Consider the following 24,794-nt stretch of genomic DNA (forward strand, 5'->3'; position numbering starts at 1 on the left):
GGGGAAAATTTGATATTATTCGACGTTGACAAACGACCGATGGCGATTGACGGAGTAGCGGGCGGCGTGGCTTAACGTCAAATCGCTTTGCAGTTTTCAAGTTATAAATGTGACTTTAATAACTATAGGGCTTCAGTTCGAAACTGTAGCAAAAAAAATGTAGCAGAATCTCTGTAGTATTTCAAGAGAAATATCTCCACATAAAAATTGCACAAACTTAAATAGATTATTCTTTCAGCAGGCTTAACATGAGCCTGAAGACAAAAGTTATCTCTTATTCGAACTGTCAATTTTCTATCGAAAATCTCGTGAAAATTGACAGTTCGAAGAAGAGATAACTTTTGTCTTCGGGCTCATGCTAAGCTCACATAATTCTCTTTAGACTTTTATTTTACCTGTTTTCGGAATTTTATATGATCGAGTAAAGTATGTCCTATTGTGTAGTGAATTACCACACTCCTTAGACAATATCCGTAAGTGTATCGTGTATTTTTTATAGGACCATTATTTAATAGCAAATACGTAGACCATTTGATCTAGCAAAATACTTTTTCTCGTTGCTTCTCCTGTTACTCGCCTTAACAATAAAATTGAAACTAAACAAGAACCTATTAGTAGGGGGTTGTAGGTCTCGTTTTGCTGATTCTAGATATGTAAATAAGTGTTTAATAGCACTACTCTCAGTCGCCCTATCCATGCTTCTAACTTCTATTCCAACTCCTTCAAGGTTAGAAGCATCAATCTGTGGAATTACTGCCTGAATGGATCAGACGCGTTGAGTCTTTCAAAACTCTACTCAAAGCTCATTATCTTACACTCTAATTATTATTGTTATTTTCTCCTATTTTTACCTGTTTTAGATTTTATGTATTGTTATTATTATGTTTTATATAATCCTACTCTCATTTTGTGTAATCATATGTATTTTTTTTGTTATTTCTTTAAGTATTTTATTTATTTATTACTTTATTTTGGATATCTGTTTTAGACTATTTTTATTTATTTAATTTTTTCATTTGTGTATGTGCAATATGTGTTTTAAATACGTTTTCTGTTGCGCCTTCAATTAATTATTATTTCACAGTTTTTTCTGTAACTCGAAGGTTGCCTCGAAGAGATTAGTATGAATAAATAATTTGTATTATTTTGTATTCGTGCCAGTGCGCAATAAAGAATATTTGTGTTGTATTGTATTGTCAATTATGCTAAAAATGGCGATTACGTTAGTTATGATAAGGAGGGCAGACTAGTGCCGTATCCTATTCTATTCATTACTCCAGTTTAGCAGTTGACCATTATAATGCGACTAGCATTCCTCAACGAGCTGTCGGCTACCGTTATCGATCCCTGGCATGCAGATTTGCGCGCAAAATCTACGAAGAAAGCGCGTGCGTGACTAAAGTATCAATAGAACGCGTGTGTCGTCCTATCTACCATTTTGTAACATATTTGTATCCTGCAATTCTCTAATACTTGCTGGCTAGGGTACACTTTTCTTTGGAATCGGTTTGGAAAGAAGTGATAAGATGTCGAGGTAGAAAACTGCCACATGCGTGCTCCGACTGCCAATGTAGAATTTTGCAAATACGCAATCGTTTCTACGTATTTCCTTATTGTTCTGACATAAGTTTGCGAATGAAGTGCTGCATTTAGATGAGGTTTCAATGGATATTTCAATGGCTGTTATTATTTTCGCATCTTCGTTTTAAATTCATTTGAATTGTAGGTCGACAGATACGTATGCACATACATTGTTTCCACGTCGTTTGAGTTGAGTCGTTGTTTTTAGTTTTTCCTCTTTATAAATATTTATATTTATGTATTATTCAAAGGTGTCCGTTTATATCAGTGAAGAGTGTCCAGTGCCGATAGCGACCTGTACACCATTTTAAGTTATTATTTTATTATTATTTATATGCCTCCATGGCCGAACGGTTACCATGCCGGACTGGCACGCAGAGGTCCCAGGTTCCATTCCAGGGAGAGGAGAAATATGTGTATGGCCTACATTTATTTCTCTCGTGAGTTTGGGTGTAATTTGTGGTTGTCTATCTTTGTGTCCATGGCACCCGCGACACAGGGTTTCCCTAGTGCGGGCTGTGTTGCGTGTGTGCGTTATTAATATTATTATTACAAAATTGTTACGGCATCTCTCCTATTTATTTCCTTCATACGTTACCGTTAATACATGACTTACTATATGAGATGTGAATTTGACTTTGTGTGGAATTTCCACTGGCTTTCGCTTTTTTCCTCGGCGAGCCGGCGAGTGGTCACGGTGCGTCGGCGCACGCTTCGCGTTACATAATGTTCCTTACATCACGCGGCGTCATCACAACTAAAATAAGCGCTCTATCTACCGGTCACGGCCAAGGCTGCGCTCATTGCCGACAATTCGGTGCTCGTAATGAGGATTTAGTAGGTGGTCCGTGGACACGCGAGCATGGCGTTCACTTTTACTTTTAAACCGGTTGCGTTCTGACCTTAGTCTTCTCTTACCGGTTCTTTCCCTCAAAATGTCAAAAGGTTGGTACAAAATCTCACTCTAAACCTGGATCTCGCTAAGGTCAATTATGTATTTATTTAAAAGGATTTGATGAAGTTTCACTAGTTAGTATGTTTCTTGAGAAAACATAGGTACATAAATGATGCAGTAGTTAGTTAGTACGTACATACCTACAACGTCTAGCTAACGCCCTTGACTGCGCGTCTACCGGCCGACCTTGTACAACTAACAACGCACATTAGCGCTGTTTGGATCTATTTGATTGTTCTGTATTGCTTTTAGGGTTCTGCAGTTCCGCGTTTCTAATCGACTACAGCTGCTATACCTTTTGTTTAATACTTAAAGAGAGTATTGATTTAAATGTCTCAGTACAGAGTACTAAACAACCGACCTCAAAAGTTCGTAGAATTACATTTATTTGCCAAGTTTTATTGAAATCGGTTACCGGAAAGTTGCCAACGTTAGGGGTGGAATATTTTCTTGTTTTTAATTTAAATGGGATCATTGCTGAGGCACCCTCTTTCCAACAAGAAAAGAATCATTAAATCGGTTCACAAATTATATAGTTATCGCGTAAGAAACACACAAATAAAAAGAAAACATAGTCGAAGTGAGAACTCCTTTTTGGAAATCGGATAAAAAGAAACGTCGAGTCACGATGACGAATCGCGTGTACACAAAAGCGCAAATAAAACCGAAACACTATATATTGCGTCTTGAACGAAAATCATGTGGGACAAGAGGAACTCTAAAACGTTTCTATGATGTTATATGTGGTCCTCAATTTGAAGCATATTTTCGAGCAATTGGTCATGCTCGACAGCGCTTGACCGAGCGTGACGTATTAACTAATTCATCCTGCCAGATGAGAACAGCAAACCATAGTCCAGTATTGCACCTTTTCTCACTTCCACAGGTTATAATTGGAATATTCCACAACACATAGCTATGGCGTTTATACCTGTACGTATGACTCCTACAATATACTTGGCATCGACTTTATTTGCTCGTTAGCGAATTTTTTGCCGGTCAAAGATTTTCTTTTCTTTTGATGTTGTTGGCAAGTACAATTGAACTGTTTAAGGTATTCGTTAGGTCGGTCGTAACTCTTAGAGGCTTTTAAATAGACGTATTTGTTTTGCGGTTTACTGCTGTGATAATAGGAGTACAGAATTTGTTATGTTATAGTTTTGTGTATTGCAGAATACATACATATATTATATTCATTGCACAAACATAAGGTTAGGTAAGATAAGAACACTGTTTATTTTGAGTTTTTTTTTATATAATATCACGTGACGAGGTGTACAAGTCGTGCGCCAGATGGTAAGCTACACACCTGTCCATAATAGTTGCAGTGCTACTCAGAGCATCGCAAAGATCTGAGGGGCACTGCCACTGCGTCCGTCACCCTGAGACATAAGTTGACAAGTCCCATGTGCCTGTAATTTCACCAGCACCCTTACCCTTCTAAACTAGGAAGAACAAATAGAGTCTTATAGTCTTATAAGAATTTTGAAGCATACTAAACTTGCCTTTGTTTATCAACTTTACTTACCGAATTCTACACTTACCGAATATGTGCAAATTGTGCTAACGTTTTTTTTAACTTTTAACTTAACTTTAACCATTACTGCTTTCGTGGCCAAACGATGGTGCTGATCTGTCGGAAGAAATATTTGCATGGCCTACTTTTAGTTCTCTCGTGAGTTTGGGTGTAATTTGTGGTTGTCTATGTGTGTCCATGGCACCAGCAATATAGGGTTTCCCTAGTGCGGGGCTATAATTAGTTCAAACTCGATAGTTGAGGAATTATGTAGTCTATAGATTGGCCTGGTTACAACATCAGACCAAGATTATAATGTCATCGGATTTCTAAAGTATTACAGATTTCAATTGGACAGTGGAAGTGAAATAACTATTCATGTTGTGGCTGAGATCGCTGCTCTAACTGCGAAAAGAATCGATGATTTTTAACCGACTTCGACGCGATAACTCCGGCCGATTTTTTTTTGTGAACCGATTTTGATCGTTCTTTTTTTGTTGGAAAGAGGGTACTTCAGTATTGGTCCCATTTAAATTTGAAAAAATATTCCACCCGGCAAGCTAGGGGATGAATCCGGTTTCGCGCACTTTCCGGTAACCGATTTCAACAAAACTTGGCAAATAGATGTAATTCCACGAACTTTTGACGTCGTTTTTTTATTACCCTGTACTAAGATTATTAAATAGCTGAACAGTTGTTTATTAAATATATAATAGTTGTTTATTAATAACCATCCCGGTTAAATTAGCCTTCAAATAATAAGAAAACCTACTGCAATCATTCCAATCGTTTGGGAGCTACGGTGCTACAGGTAGATATACGTAAACGCAGACAGATAAGGCTTCAAACTTATAACTCCCCTCTTTTTGAATCGGGGTTTTAAATGATTAAAGCATATTTTATCGAGCAATTGTAGAGGTGACGTAGCAACTGATTCATCCGATGTTAAAATACATTTTCTGCATCAATTGAGCTTCTTCTTTTCCGCTACGTATTAAGTATTTGGAGGTGTCTTTACGGTGCTTCAATAAATCTCAGCATTTCTACTATAAGAATCATATTATTAACAAACTACATGATCGTTAATTTGAAAAGCAATTGACATTTCCATCCAGTTGGGGCCTGAGACAGTTACGTATTTGTGATGAGTAATGCAGACTTTAGAGTGGAAAGTTTCAAATTGATATGTCAATAGTCCAGCTTTTTTGCATTCATATATATGCACATTTAGTCGAGACAAACTTAGAGAAACTATTAAAATGTCCTAAAATTATACAGAAGTAAACAATTTACGACTTTATTGTTACATACTATGCTTTATAATCCAGTGAAGTTTCACAGTTTATGCCATAATCCGCCACGGTGACTTCACTAATCTTCGTGATTTCTATCACGATTAACGTCATCACGATATAGTAATCAGGTGAGATTGTGGCCAAGCGTGTGTCTATTACATATTAAAAAAAATCTAGTATTATAACAGGAACTATTCTTGTACTTTTCCCCTCCTGATTCCAAGTCCCACTCTCTTTTTCCGTGATCATTCAAGTATTGGGTGACTAAAAAAGGAATTTCGGAGTCGCTGATAATGTGTTCGTTGCGTTCCAGGTATGGTTTTCATAGCCGGATTCATCGTGATCCTGTCGGCGCTGATGTTCTTCTTTCCGCGACAGATCAGACAAGAACCACTGCCGCTGCCGCCCAAGAAAAACAAAGAAAAGAGCGAACCTTTTCTGAAAGGTAATTATTGATTGTCTTTACTTGGTGACTACGATGAAAGGGTCAATGGCTTTATGTGAGGTATCGAGGTACTAAAATACTGAACACAACGACACCATACCTAAAGCTGTGCAATATATCTAAATAATTTGTTGAAATAATTATACCTCACGTCCTATTTCCATGTGACAGTTTGTATAGGTTAACTTGTGGTTAGTGTACATGGCGCTACGCAGACAGTATGCAATAAAATCCCATACTAGTGCAAGATCGTAATGGTTGGCATAAGGCCTCCCACAGGCCTTCACTCAGTAGTGGGTAAAGTCGGACTGTGGATGTTGATGATGAAGATGATACAACTAGTAGCAGTAAACCTCCTTGTATAAGAGTTCGTCCAGGGAAGTACTGCCTTACTTATTCTGCCGCCCAGCAGTAATGTGAGCATTACTACGTTCAGGTTTTGAAATGTAAGGGTGCCGGTGAAATTACAAGCACATGGGACTTGTCAACTTATGTCTCAGGGTGACAGGCACAGTAGCGGTGTCCCTCACATGTTTGCGATTTAAGCTCTACTACTATAGACAGATGTTAACGTGTCCTGATGATATCAACCATCAGAAGTCTAAGTGGGACTATGCTTTTTCCAGTCACGGAGCTTATTATCTTAATAACAGCTTGTACACATTCGAAATCCTATCTAGATCTTCTAGGAAAAGGCAGATCCTTCCATACGAGATTATGAACAGTTCCTCCGTGTTCTGTAGCAGATTTTTTTTTATAATATCAACTGACGGGACGAGCAAGTCGTGTGCTTGGGGATAACCTACACGTTCGCCCATAACAGTTGCAGTGCCCCTTAGAACTTCAAATCGCAAAAATCTAAGGGGCATTGCCGCGGCGCCTGCCATCCTGAGCATCCTGAGACATAAGTTGACAAGTCCCATGTGCCTGTAATTTCACCAGCACTCTTACCCTTCAAAACCGGAATGCAGTAATGATAGTTTACTACATGGCGGCAGAAATAGATGAAGTGGGGCAGTATTTTCTTGGTCGAAATGTTTCACAAGAGCACTACTGCTTCTTTTATGAATAGCAGCTAAATGTCTCAAGGTTACGGGCGCAGTGGCAGTGTCTGTCACATCTTTATGTTTCAGAGTGTGCTATCCACGGCAGTTACATCAGATAGGCGTGTCGTTTACCACCAGGTGCACGACTTGTTCGTACCGTCGCTTGATATAATCAAACTATCACAATTCTCGTTCCAGATTTTTTCGCCACAATAAAACGCCAGGTGACAAATGACATATTAATGTGGCGAACAGCGAGCTCAGTACTACACTTGATGCCGGTCAGCGGCGTGTACAGTTTCCTGCCCAAATATCTAGAGAAGGAGTTTCGGCTGCCCACCCACGATGCCAACCTTGTCACGGGTGAGGTACTACCGGCAATATGCTGTGTTCACACTACATAGGCTTTCATTTATGAATACTTCTGGGATATGAAACTAAATTACGGTATTCGCCTTAAAGACAGATTGCCCAACAGTGTAGTAAGAGAACGTTGTGGTATGAAAGATGATCTAGTGACCAGCAGGCTAACACGACAGGGCGTGATTTGAGCGAGAGCGATATAACGCGCGAGTTTTGCTATTCTCGGATAGAGATCACGCTGTATGTCGCTCTCGCGTAAGTCGCGTCCTGTCGTGCTAGCCCTACTGGATAGAGAGGGTGACCCTCTGACCGATTAATGAATTTTCCCCCTTTCTTCGTTCATTCTTCTTTCCATTTTTAAAGAATGAATGTTTTTATGGAGTTCTTGGGTTTTCGCGATTGTTACACATAGGAAATTAAACTATTTTTCCATGATCACGGTTGAGTGACTTGTAAAGGGCCCGAAACGTTGATTTGTTTGAGAAAACAAATATACACGAATTAAATCCGGAAAAATAGTTTCATGTCATGATTTTTGTAGAAAGAATGGATGTTGGGCATTCTACCAACTAGTCTTCTACCAACATTCACTCTTTCTATATACACTATTCTTTCCAAAAGGTGAGATGGAAGTCAAACGCGCACTTATTTTTTGATAAATATAAAAGAATGAATGTTGGAAGATTGGCAGCACAAATTTATACAACGAATGTGGATGGAGAAGTAACGAGAGGTAGATTTCGGCGTACATATCTCAATCAGATTGGGGATGTCCTTAAAAAAGGCCGGGTTAAAAGTATCAAGAATAATCAGGCATGTATGAAGAGACTGATGGGAGTGGAGGAGAAAAAGGTTTGTTAGGAGGGTAGCAAGTGGAGATCCATAGCCTGTGCCTACCACGGTGCTAGACAGGCGTGGTGATATGTATGTACGTAAATGAAAGTATTTTTTCGGATCTAAACCGCGTGTGGTTGATAGTCAGGCCCTGCACTCTCGTTCTTCGTCTCACATCCGTCCGAAACAATCAAATAAGTAAAACTCAACTAAATGAAAAGACGCATGGTGCGAACGAAGCTTCATACTTTATATTGCTTTTTAATTTTGTGACCATAGATCCGAGAAAATAGTTTTATTTCTTATGTGGAGCTATTGCGAGAACCTAATAACATTGAGTTCAAAGATACTTTATGCTCATTAAGACAATTGTCACTTGCATGAGAACTTAAAAACTAATCCGTAAATTAACAATATTCCAGTCCAATACTACCATTAGATACAAACATAAGTTGAGAGTTCCACTGTTTACAAATTTACATTATTATTATATAAATTAAATCTTTATTTCAGTAGTGAATGGTCGATGATAATATTAGGGGTTAAAGTATGAAATTGCCGTTTTATTGCAATAGGTTCTTTGAATTTTCATAGAATCTTCATGGTTTGAGGTTTTCGAATGAAACTTTTTTCAAATGGTTTCTGTGATTTTTTTTTTTAAATTTGAAACATTTGAATATCTACTTTCAATTGTTTTTGTTATTCGATTTAGACAAGAAAGATGGATACTGCGAAAATTCGAGTATAAGCAATTGATTTTTAATTTTATATATTTTATTGGAAATGAAAATATAAATGTAATATTGGTTGCTTTTTTTTGCTACTAACAAAGTTATCACCGTTAAGTGCGATCTAATCTATTTAAATATGTTTATTTTTGTACGAAAGTAAAACATGATGAATTATTAAAAGTCATGGCACAAAAGTGGTTGTTTATGATGTTAGTAATATAGTCCTGAGAGGTTGTTGGTATTTTACAAACATCGAGTATATAACCAGAAATAGAGACGAAAAGTAATTTAATTTGTTTGAAACTATTCTGCCATATCATTACTGTGACAACTGCGCTCCGATTGGCCAGACCGAGTTCGAAACAATTGACCGGTGTCGTCAATTGTTTCACTTCAAAAATGCCAATTTAACTTGAGCTTTGCTATAATGGACGAAAATTGAAAAATTACACATTTAATATTCAATTATGTTTGTTTTGTAATCAGATGTTTTGCTGTTTTTTCCACACCACCGAATGGAATAGTTAGTCATAGTTACAGATATTATCTTTATTACATGCAGAATATTTTTGGAATATACGGAGACGTACACACAGGTCAGTTGCTGGCGCTGTACTATTTCAGATTTCTAATTTGTGACTTCTAATTTGGGATGGATGGATCTTATTTCGTCTCTATTTGTGGTTATATACTCGATGTTTACAAGTAACCCTGTATATACCTAACTGTATTTATATTTTACTCGAATGTTTACTCTTGATAGAGTAATTGCTCTATTAAAGATGGAAGATGTAAGCATGACTATATTTAATTTATTTGTCCCGCATTTTGTAGGCCTTGGTGGTATTCTGGTGATGGGCGTGGGCATTATCACGGCGGGCGTCGTGATCCTCAAGCTGGTGCCTACTGCGCGACAGGTAGCCGCGTGGACGGCCGCCACCGCCGCTGTTTACAGCGCTGGTCAGTATTTTTTGTTAATATTCGTATGCCGGTGGTAAACAACACTGGACAAAGATAGGAATCTCAGAGCTTTAAATCGCAAAGATCTTAGGGGCATTGTCACTGCGCCCGTCACTCTGAGACATAAGTTCACAAGTCCCATGTGCCTGTAATTTCACCAGCACCTTACCCATCAAAACCGGAACGCAGTAATACCCCATGAAGGCTGGTGAAATTACAGGCACACGAGAATGTTTCATCAGTGCCTTCAGATCGTGATTTAAAGCACTGATTGGCACTGCAACTGTTATGGACAGGCGTGTAGCTTAACACCAGGCGTACGACTTGTTCGTCCCGTTACTTAGTATCATAAAAAATAATACATTTTTTTCTCTTTATCTTAAATGTAAAAGGGTTTTTTCACACAGTGAATATGCCACCCCTATCGTTCTGCATTACATTGTTATCGTCTGCCAATACGACATTTGGCTACTAATTTATATACCGCCTTAGCCTCGTCCGATGTCGGTGAGGAAAGGATACTGTTAAAGAGACCGACATTGTCTCGTACAAGACAAAGAAACCGCGTACTGGCTCCTTTCTGCTTCGATCCGTATACATTCCGCTATCACATAGTATATTTTCCCTACGCGGTTACACTCTTCGCATTTAGGCGAATTAACGTCCTCATTAAATAGGCATTAAATAGCTGTGGCTTATGCTGAATGAAGTCCTTTTGCGTACGCCACAATCGCACAAATGACAGTACAACATTTATTGTAGTAGTTATATTTTCTATCTTGTCGGTTTGTCTTATTTTATGTTGTTTTTTGTTTTGTTGTATTTTTTGTTTTTATTTCGTTTTGCTTGCCTAAGTAATAATAATATAAATAACTCCCACACTCAACATACAATTCGATGTAGCCCCGCACTAAGGAAACCCTGTGTCGCTGGTGCTATGGACACACACATAGAAACCACAAATTACATCCAAACTCAAAATAAATGTAGGCCATACAAATATTTCTCCCGGCCCGGTATGCGAACCTGGGACCTCTACGTGGCAATCCGGCATGGTAACCGTTCGGCCACGGAGGCAGCGTAAATGTTATCATTATTTGTTTTTTGTATATATGCATTGTAATAAATCTCTATTTTATTCTAAATAACTAATACTATTTATGTGGAATATGCCCAGATCTAAAAAAATATAAATTAAGCAATACCAATGTAACGTTCCAGGCATGGTGCTATTAATGTTTATAAGCTGCCCAGAGGAAAGCTATCGACTTATAGGCGAGACAGGCCTGACGAACACTACAATCCTCGATTGCAGCGTCGACTGCCGCTGTGATCTTGCGCCTTACTCGCCTGTTTGTGGTCAGGTATGGAGATACATTTGTGAGTTGTTGCCAATATGGAGGCATTTAAATAATTAATATATTTCAGAAATTTTATTTAACGATCGTGAAAACCAGATATAGAGATACATCTGAGTTGTTGCCAATGTGAAGCCACATTAATAATTAAGGGTTAATAATAAGTAAACTCTTTTATATTGTTGGTTATGTTTGTGTTAAATGTTTTTGAATGAGATAATTTTTTTCATATTGACTTAGGCAACTTAAATTCAAGTTATATTGAGCAACATTAAAATTATTTTTTGATTAGAAACTAAAGTATGTAATGACTGAAAAACAGCTGACATGCTGACAATCGGCGCTGTGGTAAGTTACTGCAGTATAATATGCAGATATAAGTATCGTGTATGCATAACGCTATTGACGCTACAACACAAACTATACTATCTACTTTGCATCTTTGCTCTATATTTAATTGTAATTGTATGTCAAATAATTATTTGTATGTCAGTGTGGTTTTGTGTTGTTGCATTCATGCCAATAAACTTTTAGTTACGTCTACCACTAATGCAATCTATTGAAAAAAAAAAAATAGACAATACTCAATAGAGTTACATTTTAAGGTAATTTATAATTTGTATTAATTAGTAAGTGGTAATTTATAAACATAAATAACTAAACATAAATTAATTAATAGGGTATGAAGGGTTTTTCAAGAAAAGGTTTTTCAGCTGGTGCCTAAATGTTGCGTCAGATGGTTCAAGTCTGAGAGTAGCGAACAAAACTTGTCAATTTGTATTAATTTTCAACTAGACCTTAATTCAGTGCAAACTTGTCCTTAACAGGATTCATACACGTACCTAACGCCGTGCCAGGCGGGGTGTGCGAGCAGTAAGCAGCTGGACAACAGCACCTGGTTGTACTACAACTGCTCCTGCATCGACGCCAATATGCACGGGGAGAAGGCCGTACAGAAGTTAGTACTATAACACCACGTTCGTGCATTTGAAAATTAACAAATGCCTCCTAAAAGTGGTCACTAATGGTCACGTTTAGCAGCGATGCAAACGCGCGTTCGTGAAACGTTACACTTGCGATTTGTAGGCGATTGTATCGACGCAAACGCGCGACTACGTCGATACAGTCTCTTAGATGTTGAATAACTATGTACGAAAAATCTGTATAGGTTTATCATTGACTTACAAATAAATGGACGACGGGTCTAATACAAAGACCACGAAAAAAATGTCCCAAGTCGCTATTTAAACGTCCAATGTCCCTATTTAAACGTAGTGACATGTAAGGGAATATGAAAAAGCTAAAACGTTGAATTTAAATTGTAATGTCATCGCAGTACTGTCTAATTTTGCTTGCTTCGCTGTCAGTCGAACAAACGAAGACTAAAGCGTGAATGACGCTCTGTATACGATTTTATATTATATAAAGCCCTATAAAGTCGGACACTTTTTAGCGCGGACCCGACGTCCATATAATGTAAGTCAATGAGGTTTGCACATTATTTTGTTTTGTTAATTGTAAGTTTAAAAGTGAAATTAATGAATGCATTAAGTTAGTAATAGGTAAGTTAATTAAAACGTGCATCGCGTTTGTATCGTTTTGACGCATTATGTCAGAAACGCAAAATGCCAGATTCGCAAAATGCTAGATTCGCAAAATGCCAGATGTCACTGCCAGGAACAGGCCTTCCTTCTTGAATGGCGCTCGTGTAAAGGTCGCTAAACGTCTTTAGCGACTGTATCGCGTTTGCATTGCTGCCAAAAGTCGTCGTGTGTAACTTACTAACTCTAAAGACATCGTTTGCGTTTCTATTAATTTTAATTTAATTTAGCAAAGTTACCGAGTAGACAAGTATTTTTTATATTTATATTAGACAACGTCACATACGTTGCTCTGAGCGTAAGTAAGTAACTAAAACACTTGTGTTATGGAAATCGGAAACAACGACGGTACCACAAACACCCACACCCGAGACAATAGAGGCTACGGAACAATAGAGGCTACGTGACAATACAGAGGACCTTACCTATTTCTGCCGCCAAGCAGTAATGTGAGCACTGCGTTCCGGTTTAGAAGGGAAGGTTGCTGGTGAAATTACAGGCACATGTGACTTGTTAACTTATGTCTCAGGGTGACGGGCGCAGTTGTAGTGCTCCTCCGGTATTTGCGGTTTAGAGCTGTGAGTGGCACAACAACTTTTGTAAACAGGCGTGTAGCTAACCACCACCAGGCTCAAGATATGGTATTATAAAAAAAAGATGGGACGTGCGTTACCGAGACGGTTCACTCTTTTGTCCTATTGTACTCCAAAGATCATAAGACGAATGCAAATAACATTTCGCCAACTATATTGTTATGGATATTTATTTAAGACTCGCCTCTCTCATGGCCTGAAAGGTTAATTTTCAATTTTTAAACGGGAGAGGCGGTATTCCAACATGTTTAGTTATATGCTGTTAGTGTAAGTTGTAATAAATAAATAAATAAATAAATTCCTCGGCAATGATGTCGTCCGGGGTCAGAGACTTGGGTTCGACAACTGGCGAACAATACGAATAATAATAATTATTATTAATTTAGCTACTTAAAATTTAAAGGGTTGTAACCCTAACTAGCCGTGAATAGGTTGACGGCAATGAAATGGGAAACTTCCGGTCCACAAAATTTATTAAAGAAGTAAAGTTTAAAGAAAGGCTGTAACAATATAAAAGTAAATGTAAAAAAACAGGTATAACAGTATAAAACGCTCCCTACACCTTATTATTAAGGCACTTACCCCTAAATGGACCGAGAAACTGAATTACAGAAATAGATACATAAAGGCTGTCGACTTATAAATTATTACACATGATTAGCTTATTAACAGCTCCGACTGTTGTGGCGGTCGAGCTGGGAGTGACCGTGGTACGAAAACAAAATGAGAAAGTGAAGGAAGATGGAACAATTCAAATTTAAAATTTAAATACATGTAAAATAAAAAATGATAGGATACAAGCGGAGAGAGGCGATACAAAGAGGTGAGATGACGGTGTAAGGAGGTCACACCGTCACAAAATTAATTGTCTCCGTGGCCGAACGGCTATCATTTGTATGGCCTACATTTATTTCTCTCGTGAGTTTGACTGTACTTTGTGGTAGCCTATGTGTGTATCTAGGGCACCTGCGACACAGGGTCTTGGCGGCAGAAATAGGTATGGTGACAGTACTTCCCTGGACGAGGTCCTCAACAAGTACGTATACTGCTACTGAAGTATCTTTATAAAGTCGTAATTATATTTCAGCATCCAGCGCTATAACTTGTTCAATACGTCGAAGAGCCTCATCTCGGATGGGCAAGGCGTGGCATTCAGCGGCACCTGCGGGGGATCCTGTCAGCAGATCTACGTCTTCGTGGCGCTCTTCGCCGCGATCATGTTCATTCACTCCAGCGGGGAGGTCGGCGCAGTGCTGCTTATTATACGGTGCACTGACAAGCACGGTACGTTTGTTGGAATGTGGCTTTAACGATAATAAAATCGTTTGTATGTTTCACATCAATAACTCAGAGGAGTCTATACTACAGATACCTGCATACTAAAGATCGTAACTCTGAAAAATGTCAAAACCCCGTCTTATACCTAGATGGCGCTGATCAATATCCTGGAACTAGTTTATATTAAGAGCTCTCATGCCAAAAAAGTTTTGACGTTGGCTCCGCCCAAATTTGTGAAACAAATATATGCCTGAAGTTCGCGTGACATGCGACAGGAGAGGTTGAATTTTGCGCATTAAAAGTATCAAATTCGTTTTAGCGGAATAACTCTAAAACTAAAGGGATTTAAAAAAATTCATAGTGACAGTTGTCGATCATGCATAACTATAATTAATTATCTAATTTTTGTCCTAATAACCTGTAGCATTTCGAGGATAAATCGAAAAAATTTGAAAATTAGAGGTCATTTGGTGATTTTTATCTATCGAGGAAACTTTATTGTTTTATGTTTCTGATTAATATCTATGCTTGAATATATCATGTAGTTACTCATACAATATTTTATTTTTAACTTTAAAGTGGATATACATCTCTAAAATCAAATCGAAGATTAGGAATTTTTCCTCTGCTCCCTCAAATTGCCGTGGAGATAAATTAATACCTCTTTAATATGAAATACAAGTAGTCGGTTTTGTTTCTTGTAATATATTTTCAAATATTGACCATGAGCTAATAAATTATTTTCTGAACCTTTACAAATATTCGTATCAATAGATGGCATTGTGTTTTATAAATTATTACCGCGTACTAATGGGTAGGTGGCGCTACTCTTAAACAAAATAAAATGTATCCAAACGCCGTCTACTTAAATTGTTGGGTTGGTCTCATAATAACTATATCTTCCAAATGACATGCAGCTTGATTTTGATTACCTCTCCGGAAACTGCGCCTCTTCCGAGACGAGGCGCATACAATAATGCGATTGGAGACAACTGGCCGATCGGAAACTTTTGACTTTTCAAATCGGAACAATGGTTCATTTAACTCGCAAATTAGAAAGATGTAGTAGGAATCAGGTTCAAATTCTTGCTCGGAAACCCGTCTGATTTCGAGACTAACGCGATCGGTTCGATTCCTATTTGTATCAAAATCAGCATGCGGATCAGCACAAGGACTAGATCGCAAAACGACCATTTTTGCAGAAAGACTAACTTACAATGTCTTGGTAGTAAAACGCCTAGACATCGAAATTACTATATCGTTAAATAGACAACATGGTAAATAATGAAATATAATTAAAAACAAATGAAATTGCAGCGAACTAATGGCCCATTTTCGTGGGGCCAATTGACGAGCCATTCCACAAAGACAAGCTATTTAGCTAGTCTATTGCAAAGTGCCAAATTCGCAACGTCCATCTACACTACAGTCAGTATTACTATAATTTTCTTAAACATCATGGCAAACTAGTGGAGTGGTTCTGGATGCACGTTCACACAAGGTCATTACATGAGCCAATTTCATGCACGTGTGCAATAATTGCCTCAGTGGCCGAACGGTTACCATGCCGGACTCCAAAGCGGAGGTCCCAGGTTCGATTCCCGGGCTGGGAGAAATATTTGTATGGCCTACGTTTAATTCCTACATACACCACCTTTACAGGTACCATGGGACCTGTAAAGGGCTCGAAACGTCGGTTTGTTTGAAAAATAGTTTCATTTCCTATGTATAACAATCGCGAAAACCTAAGAACTCGATATGTGCGTTATTATTATTATTATTTATACAACGCCATAATGGCTCGTCAATTGGCCCTATGTAAACGGTCCTTGAGGCTAACTGTAATACTAATTAAGTTGCATCAAATTGAGTTACTGAAAAGTAAACACAGAATATACCGACAATCAAGAGCTCGTTCCAATTACGAGGGTCGAGCGGTTGGAGTCCCGCTACAACGTCAATTTTAATTCGTTTGTGGTGATAGTGCCGACCGAACATTTAACGACCTTCATGAAGGAAGTGTTCTGGCTGAAGGGTGTCATGTATCGGCGATTCTGCGGCCGGTTGCCTGACACCAGATTGCGGCACACATCGCCGACAAGTGCAATACGTGTAGATTAGTTATTTAGTTTGTTATATTGTATTGTATGTTTGTTAGTTAGTCCTTAAGGTATATATAATGTACCTTACATTTGTATAAAAAATGGGCTATGTGACCTGAAATAAATGCCTAAATAAAAAAATAAATAAATACAATAACACTAAATTTCTGAAAGAAGTACTAACTTACCGATTATGTTCTGTGTTGTCCCTCGTAATAGTATGCTTTTCTTCACTCAGTCACGTACAAATTTGTTTAATTCTCGATTCGCAGACAAAGCGATGGCTATGGGCGTGATTCAATTCGCGATAGGTGTGTTCGGCAATGTGCCGTGTCCGATTATATTCGGCGCGGCCATCGACGCGGCATGTCGACTGCGCGACATCGCCTGCAAGGATCCAGGCGGAACCTGCGCCTCTTACGACAGTGACAGTTTGCGGCACTACTTTCTGGGTGAGTAGCGATTATTACCAATACAGTGTTCTTACTAATTCTGTCTTATCTTATCGTATTATATGCGCGATGTGGAATAGATATACTTTTTATTGTTCATACGCAATGTCCCTATCTACCGACCCGAGAGATAGGGTTTTCCGGAGAGACTATGGGCTCAACCAGGGTACAGCGGTCGTTCAGACCTAGCCTTCCGCCAGTGATACGCCTTTGCTACTCGATATACGGACTCGCTGGGGTTTGTGGTTAGCTGCAGAGACGGACGTGTTTATCTGCCCCGGTTGACTATCTGTGTCATCAGCCGGGGCGTCTGTCTCGTGAGCACGCGTCTTAGTAGCGGTCTAGTTGAGGGCCTGAAGCGAGGAGACGCGCGGGGCACGTGAGTTTCCCTTTAAGTTGGAAGCTAAGTCCTGACATTGTCGCAGGACCTGCAACTGGCATCTCCGGCACTAGCCACGGGAGCTAGTAGAGGATAAGCTAGATATCCTCCGGACCCTCCAGGACCTCTTAGGTTATTGGGGACTGGAGAGACATCGTTTTTTTCGGCGTCGGGGAGTGAGTGTGCCTTACAGCTCCGCCACCAACAATGAGGAGATTTTTTATTTTTTTTTTATTGTGACTCGGCAAAATGACTGCACCGCGCCTGATGGAAAGTGCGAATACAGTCCAGAGATGAGAGTAACGGATGGAAAACACAAATATCTTCACTCCGTCACTATCATTTTGCCGGTCTGGCCAAATGCTTCTTCACACTACGTTTGAAGGACCCGATGTTATAGAGGGGAGGGAATACATGCGCCTGGAGTTGGTCCCACAATTTGATGGTTCGGCATAAAAACGAATTGCCAAACTTTTTAGTGCAGGGCGGTATTGAACTGACCGTCCATCTGTGGCAACGCAGTCCGGCACGGGTGGTCCGCTGATGGAAAGGAGAGGAAGGGATAAGGTTGAATAACTTTTCAGAGCACTCACCGTGGTACAGGCGATAGAATACGCTAAGAGACGCTATATCTCTGCAAAGCTGTAACGACTCCGCATGCTCAGTTAGATTTGGTAGTGGACTCAGAGTTGACGGCATAGCGGTGGCAACCGCTATTTGTGCAATGCGCAACGGGAAGTGAGCGTGTCTGCGGCTCCGGTACCTACCTGGAAAATAGGGAGGTACATTACGTACACCCAGGGCGGCTCACCCGAGGCACTAGCCTCTAGAAGAACCGAATGAAGTCAAGTGACAGAAGTCTGTAACAACCCTGTACAATGGCCGATCTGGGGTCAGAACCTGAACTTATAAGGTTCCTGTGCGCGCACAGGTCATAGTGCCCTTTCCGCATAACCAAGAGGTTGATAGGGAGGGGCACTATAAACAAAACTTATATGTAGAATGATATGGGACTGTTCACAGGCAAGAACAAAGAACTGCACATACACACTGCTGTATATAAACAACTTGAAACTGATGTGGGCAAAGCGGCCTTATCGCTAAGAGCGATCTCTTCCAGACAATCTTTGAAGTGGGGGAAAGCTAAACGGAAAGGGAGACGTAGTGTGCCAACGGCAAAATTTGAAATGTGTAAATAAAAAAGTTAATATGTTGCAACAAGTAGCGACTATAATTACATTTTTACTTCTCATTGGTGTTTTGTGGAAAGGGCGTAAGCGACATTTCGTAGATTTTTCATTTTAGATACTTACGCCCTGTTGTAAAATTCAATTTTGATTTTAATTAGATTTGAGTTTTAAAATTGAATTTTAATACAAGACGTAAATATTTTCAAGCAGTCGTTAAAACCTAAGCCAAGTTTCCTGAAAAAATCTACGAAATGACGCTTACACCCTTTCCAGAAAACACCGTCGATATGTAGGTATATATAGGTGTGCTACTGCGTCCGTCACTCCGAGACATAAGTTGACAATTCCCATTTCCTGTAATTTCACTAGCACCCTTACAGCTGAAATAGATAAGGTGGCAGTACTGCCCTGGACGAACTATTTGAGCTCTACTGCTACTTAAAATATGTATCATGTGTTTGGGAGTGTAGAATAGAATAGAATATCATTTATTTGCTTTAAATAAAGTAATTTTACCACCAACATTTATAATATTATAAATGTTGCTGGTAACATTAGTTTGGAGAACTTAATCATATTTAGCCTTAAATAAGAGTATGCAAATAATATAATACATTAAGAAATTGATAGAACTAAAACAAGATAAATTCATTATTTAAAGATTGCATAGATTGCATGCATATATGCATCAATTTGGGATCAACCACCTTTATATTTGAAAAAATCGTCAATCGAGTACAATAACTAGAAGCCAAGTGTGCAATTCCCTTTTAAATCTAGCCAATGGAAGGGATTTAAATCGATCCGGTATTTTGTTGCTTTTCCACACATTGCATTATAGTTACTTTGGAAACGTTTAGTCTTAGGGATTGTGACAAGTATCACTTTGTTTGCGTTTCTCAGACTTTACATCCTTCGCCAATACATTTTTTGTACAATTTAACTTTACAAATATACCAGGTTCGAGTATGTATCGACACGGACAGGGCAGGGTAATAACTCGTAGTACAACTTTGAATAATAATTATAATGCGCGACCAGGTTTGTCTGCCGGGCTGATGTTCCTGGCGTTCATAATGGACCTGCTGGTGTGGAGCAAGGCGGGCCGCATCGACATGAACCCCGGCGAGGCGCACGCCTGCGCCGCCGCACTGCCGCTGGCGCATGCGCCCGACAAGCCGCCCTCCGACACGCAGCTCTGACGCTCTGACGCCTCCAGCAGTGGCACTTCTGAGCCCCCACAGTCCGCAATAGTCGCGTGTTAATAAATATAGCTACGAGAAGCGATTGTCGAGCCTAAGCGACACGCGCTTCTGTATTTAATTATTATTGATAGCAATAATCGCCTCTATGATCATAATAATAAACACTATAGTATAAAGGTTTAGGTAATTAACAAAAAGGAAAACAAACTTCAGCTGTCACTTGGTTAACCGACCAAATGCAATATTTGGTAGAGAGTTTCATACGTCGTATTATTGCTGTACTCTTTCATTTGGTCGCATTAGATGTCATATTTTTAATGGTTGGATTTTAGGTTGTTTATCGTAGGAACGTAAACATCTTCAATTAAATATTTTATATTTGGTACTATTTTAAATAGGTAGTTCGAAATGTTGTATTGTTGTGAATTACTTTCTTGATTGTAATTTTACAATAAGTAACCAGGTAATGCCTCATAAAATACTTCATTACGGTTTGTTTACATTTAATTGATTACTTAAACCTTTGTAGTATAGAGCCATTTATAATTTGGTACACGTGACCGTCTACCTCGATTACGACGACCGGTGTTGATGTATATCGCTACTACGTAAACTGACTGAAGCGATAAAATAGAATTATTATGTTTGCATTTCTACTTGTATTTATACGTATTACATACTTTAGGTGCCTCTGCTCAATTTTATAAAGGAGAACAAAAATTTAGTCTAAGCAAAAGCAGGTACTAAATATCCAAACATAATATAAAGCATAATAATTGAAGACAGTGCATAAATATGGGAACAAATACATATGGAATATACCAAAAGGCAGAATCGATAAGTGTCGTGTAAATATACGTTTTTATATTATTGTAGTAGGGCAAGTTTACGAAATATATTTTTTGTAAAACGATGTGATGGTCAGTTAGTTGGTCGTTATATGAAAAGTGTTAAAAAACTTGGAATGGGCATTAACTAATTTTTTTTTTTAAAGCAACAGATTAGAAATAAAAGACGCTCGGTTGAATAGAATGCGCCCTCTGAGTACACAGATTCAAATTACGTGAAGTAATTATTTCAACTGTTCATGCAGGTAGCATATACATTAGGACTGAACAATGGCGGGAATTTTACAGTAAGAGTGTTACCACACTTATTCACGCGTAACCTGCTTGAGATAGAAAGAACACACTCTTATGTCTGTGCAATAGGAACGACAAAACAACGAGTCAGGATAAAAAATAGTATGTGTATTATAAATAGTATTAGATGCTAGAGATGTTATCTGATACTAAACGTATCAGATGCTAGATAAAGATGTTGTCGGGTACTAAATAATGTTAGAGATGTTATCTGATACTAGATAGTATCAGATGCTAGAGATTTTGTCTGATACTAAACAGTATCAGGTGCTAGAGATGCTTTCTGATACTAAACAGTATCAGATGCTAAAGATGTTGTCTGATACTAAACAGTATCAGGTGCTAGAGATGTTGTCTGATACTAATCAGTATCAGATGCTAGAGATGTTATCTGATACTAATTAGTATTCGTTTTTCGTTTTTATTACATGGACATAATGATTTTTTGACCGGCCCTGTATAATTGAGTGTCGATAAATGTGTTGACTCCTTACATTGTATGTTAACGTTGTGTTGTATATAAACAATAGCTAATTGCTATAGCTATAAATCAAGTTTCATATTTATGACATTCAATGAAATTTTTAATCCACTTTTACAATTGGAGTATTGAGCGTATTAACTTAATATAACGCGAATCGCTTTTAATAATTATTCATGCACGTTTGTGATATTCTTTTATATCAAAAGTATTTTCATATCTCTGTATTATCGAGTACTAAAGCAACGGACAAATTCAACTAAAATTAGTTATTTACTTTGTGTCACCGCGAAATGCTGCATCGAAATGTGTAAATAACTTTTTCTCGTCAGAATTATTACGTCTGTTCGTGCCGAAGGGATTGATACAATAAATACCAATTTGCATTCATAGTATGAATTCTAATAAGGAATTGAACAACTTTCTGGATTAAAAAAACCATAATGGATAGCTACGTCAAGAAAAATAATACTTTATTTAAATAAAGTCTTTCAAGTCTCTTAAAGTAAGTTTAAATATAATTAAAAATAAATTGCCGCGCAAACGGCGCAAAAAAGTAGAAAGAAGAAAAAGTCATTTGTAGGTAAACAAATTGCCATTTGCGAGAATTTTACGCATTAATTGACTGCAGTCCTGAATCCAAAATTTTTACAGGTTTTAGTGAAAAAGTAATTAAACGTAGAAACGACAAGGTAACACGCGAACATTGAGTCTTGTGACATTTCTTTGCTTGCCTACATATGACGTCACAAGGGTCACATGGTATGGTTTTTTTCCTGATAATTGTACGATTGCCGATTGCGATTTTATTTTAATAACAATAAATCGCGTGTGATACATGATGGTGGAGTATATCCAGCTTAATATTCGATAATTGCGATTTAAATGGCTAGTGATTAGACTTTTATATTAGTTTAGTGCATTTTTTTTACAAATTATCACTAAAAATTATATGTAAATATAATAATATAATAAATGAAATATAATCACAATTTAAATAAAGTCTACTTCGTCGATAATTTAGTTAATATTCTATTTTAATTTTTATTATTTTTCGTCGTGACGAATTTTTTATTTACGTATTTCTTTTTATATATCGTACATTGAAACAAAATACTGTCCTAACTAAAAAATGGCGGAGTTGAGAAAGCACGATATGAAAGTTCAAAAATTACGGCATGGGACTAATTTATAATCTCGTTCGTAAGTGGATAAATAATGTTTAAATAAAAATAATCCTATTTCAAATTTCAAATCGTGTTTTCTTAATTCTACCATTTTCGAGTTACGAGACTATTTGTTTTAAATATAATTCACAAACACTTAAGTTATTTCTTTTTCTTCGTCTTGTAAGGCTGGGTCGTGTGTAAAAGTTTAGAAAAAAATTTTAGGTTATGAATTATATGTTACAAATTGCCTACTTTTTTGTACGAGTGAACAATCAAATACTATTTTTTAGATCTGTGATGTATGAAACATGCTTAGTGTAAATTTTACACTACATTAGTAGTTTTAATTTACTCTAGCTATTTTATAATTTTCTACTTAAGTCTTGTTTTTATTAAGTCTTGTTTTTATTAAGCGATTTTTAATTTGAGTTTTACATGCGCTAATTGTATATCAATAATTTTGTCTACTTATAACAAAATAAGATAATTACCTCAACGTGAACTAAAGTGCATTAAAACACTGCCGTTAATATACATATAAAGAATGAAAGTACATAGTGATGGACAATATAAGCAGGAACAAATGAATTCGGTTGGGGTAAGCATTTTTATTCTTACCCCTCTCAATAAAACATTTAAGTGTTTCTTGTAAGGAATTTTATTATTTCGTGGAAACAAATTTAATTTACGTTGTTAGTTAGTATTACAATATATATTACAATAATATAAGCAGAGTTCGAAATAAAACAGAGTATATTTACCTAAACTTCAAGTAACACATATACAGTGGATAAAACCTCCCTCTGAAATACCGGAATGATTGTAGGTCGGACTAAAACACATAAGTCGAAAAATGCTTCATTTTTTAATATACATATAATTCTATATTTTTTGTGTTGTTTGTAATGTTGGAAGATGTGAAGAGATTGATAAATTTGATAAAGACGCCACTAGAATTTAAGTTACAAATCAATGAAGTAATAAATGATTTGACTTATGTGCTTCAGTCGGTAAATGTATTAATTTAAATGAATGATGTCCGCCGACCCTAGATATAGTCCTCCTTATCGATTTCGACAACAGCGACCCTTTGAGATTATTTCCTAGCTTGTGCCCTAATATGACTAGCCATACCGAATTTTGTTTTAAATGCCCGATCACAAACAGACTTTAGTCCATTTGTTTAGGTACTTAACTAAATGTAAACAATCTTGATACATCTTTTTATTGAAACACATGCTTTACAAATCAATAGGTATAAAAATAGGCATGCAATTTCATATGAAGCTAAGTATTTGTATTTTGTATTTGAAGGTAAGGGAAAATCATTTTATAAATGTATATTTCATTAAATAGACATCTCAAGATTGTTTACATTTATTTAAGTACCTAAACAGATGGACTATAATAACGTTGGCCTGCAGAGTTGAAAGTATATGTATAGGTCTTAGGTCTCTCTTTAATCATTTGACGTTTTTCGTATAATGTTTCGAATCGCTATTGTTCGAATGTTTTTACATTTTTATAGATATCAGACCGCCAAGACGACTTAAGTTAAGCGAGCCCCTCGCAACCTGATGTATCAATAGCGCAAGCGTGTAGATGTCTCTTGAGCGCATCCTTATGGCGAGATGTTGAGCACCATGCTTCCGTTTGCCTTCCGCTATCTCGGAGTAGAATACAACTTTAGGCAAACGGTACTAAAAATACTACTTCTAAAAATCTCTGTACAGAGTACCAAAAAAACTCGACCCGAGCTCAAAACTTCTTGGAATTACATCTATTTGCCAAGTTTTATTGAAATCGGTTACCGGAAAGCGGGCGAAACGGGAGTCATCCCCTTGTTTGCTACCCTTACAGGTGGAATATTTTCTTCAAATTTAAGTAGGACCGAGACTGAGATACCCTCTTTCCAACAAAAAAATTGTCATCAAAATCGGTTCGGTCCGAATTATCGCGTAACACACATACAAAAAACAAAAAAAATGCAGTCGAATTTAGAACCTCCTTTTTTGAAATTGGTTAAAAAGTAAAAGGCAAGGAAATCATAACAAAATACCAAGTTCTTAGGTTTTCGCTATTGTTACATATAGAAAAGGAAAGTATTTTTTCGGATCT

The 24,794-nt window shown here is 37.6% G+C and overlaps 1 protein-coding gene across 3 annotated transcripts in view; it reads left to right on the forward strand.

Moving 5' to 3' along the window:
* The window catches only part of LOC113230444 (solute carrier organic anion transporter family member 5A1-like), a 68,574-nt gene extending 48,209 nt beyond the window's left edge, over positions 1-20,365 (forward strand). For all 3 annotated transcript variants that reach the window (XM_026464379.1, XM_026464378.1, XM_026464380.1), the window contains exons 4-11: positions 5,661-5,792; positions 7,037-7,201; positions 9,601-9,726; positions 10,948-11,090; positions 11,912-12,042; positions 14,366-14,562; positions 16,931-17,110; positions 19,721-20,365. In XM_026464379.1, coding sequence (XP_026320164.1) covers positions 5,661-5,792; positions 7,037-7,201; positions 9,601-9,726; positions 10,948-11,090; positions 11,912-12,042; positions 14,366-14,562; positions 16,931-17,110; positions 19,721-19,881 — 1,235 coding nt within the window. In that variant the 3' untranslated portion in view covers positions 19,882-20,365. The remainder of the gene's footprint in view (positions 1-5,660; positions 5,793-7,036; positions 7,202-9,600; positions 9,727-10,947; positions 11,091-11,911; positions 12,043-14,365; positions 14,563-16,930; positions 17,111-19,720) is intronic.
* Positions 20,366-24,794: the final 4,429 nt, after the last annotated feature.

Source organism: Hyposmocoma kahamanoa, unplaced genomic scaffold (assembly GCF_003589595.1).
Source record: "Hyposmocoma kahamanoa isolate Upper Pololo Valley unplaced genomic scaffold, ASM358959v1 63, whole genome shotgun sequence".
In the NCBI taxonomy this organism is placed as follows: domain Eukaryota; kingdom Metazoa; phylum Arthropoda; class Insecta; order Lepidoptera; family Cosmopterigidae; genus Hyposmocoma; species Hyposmocoma kahamanoa.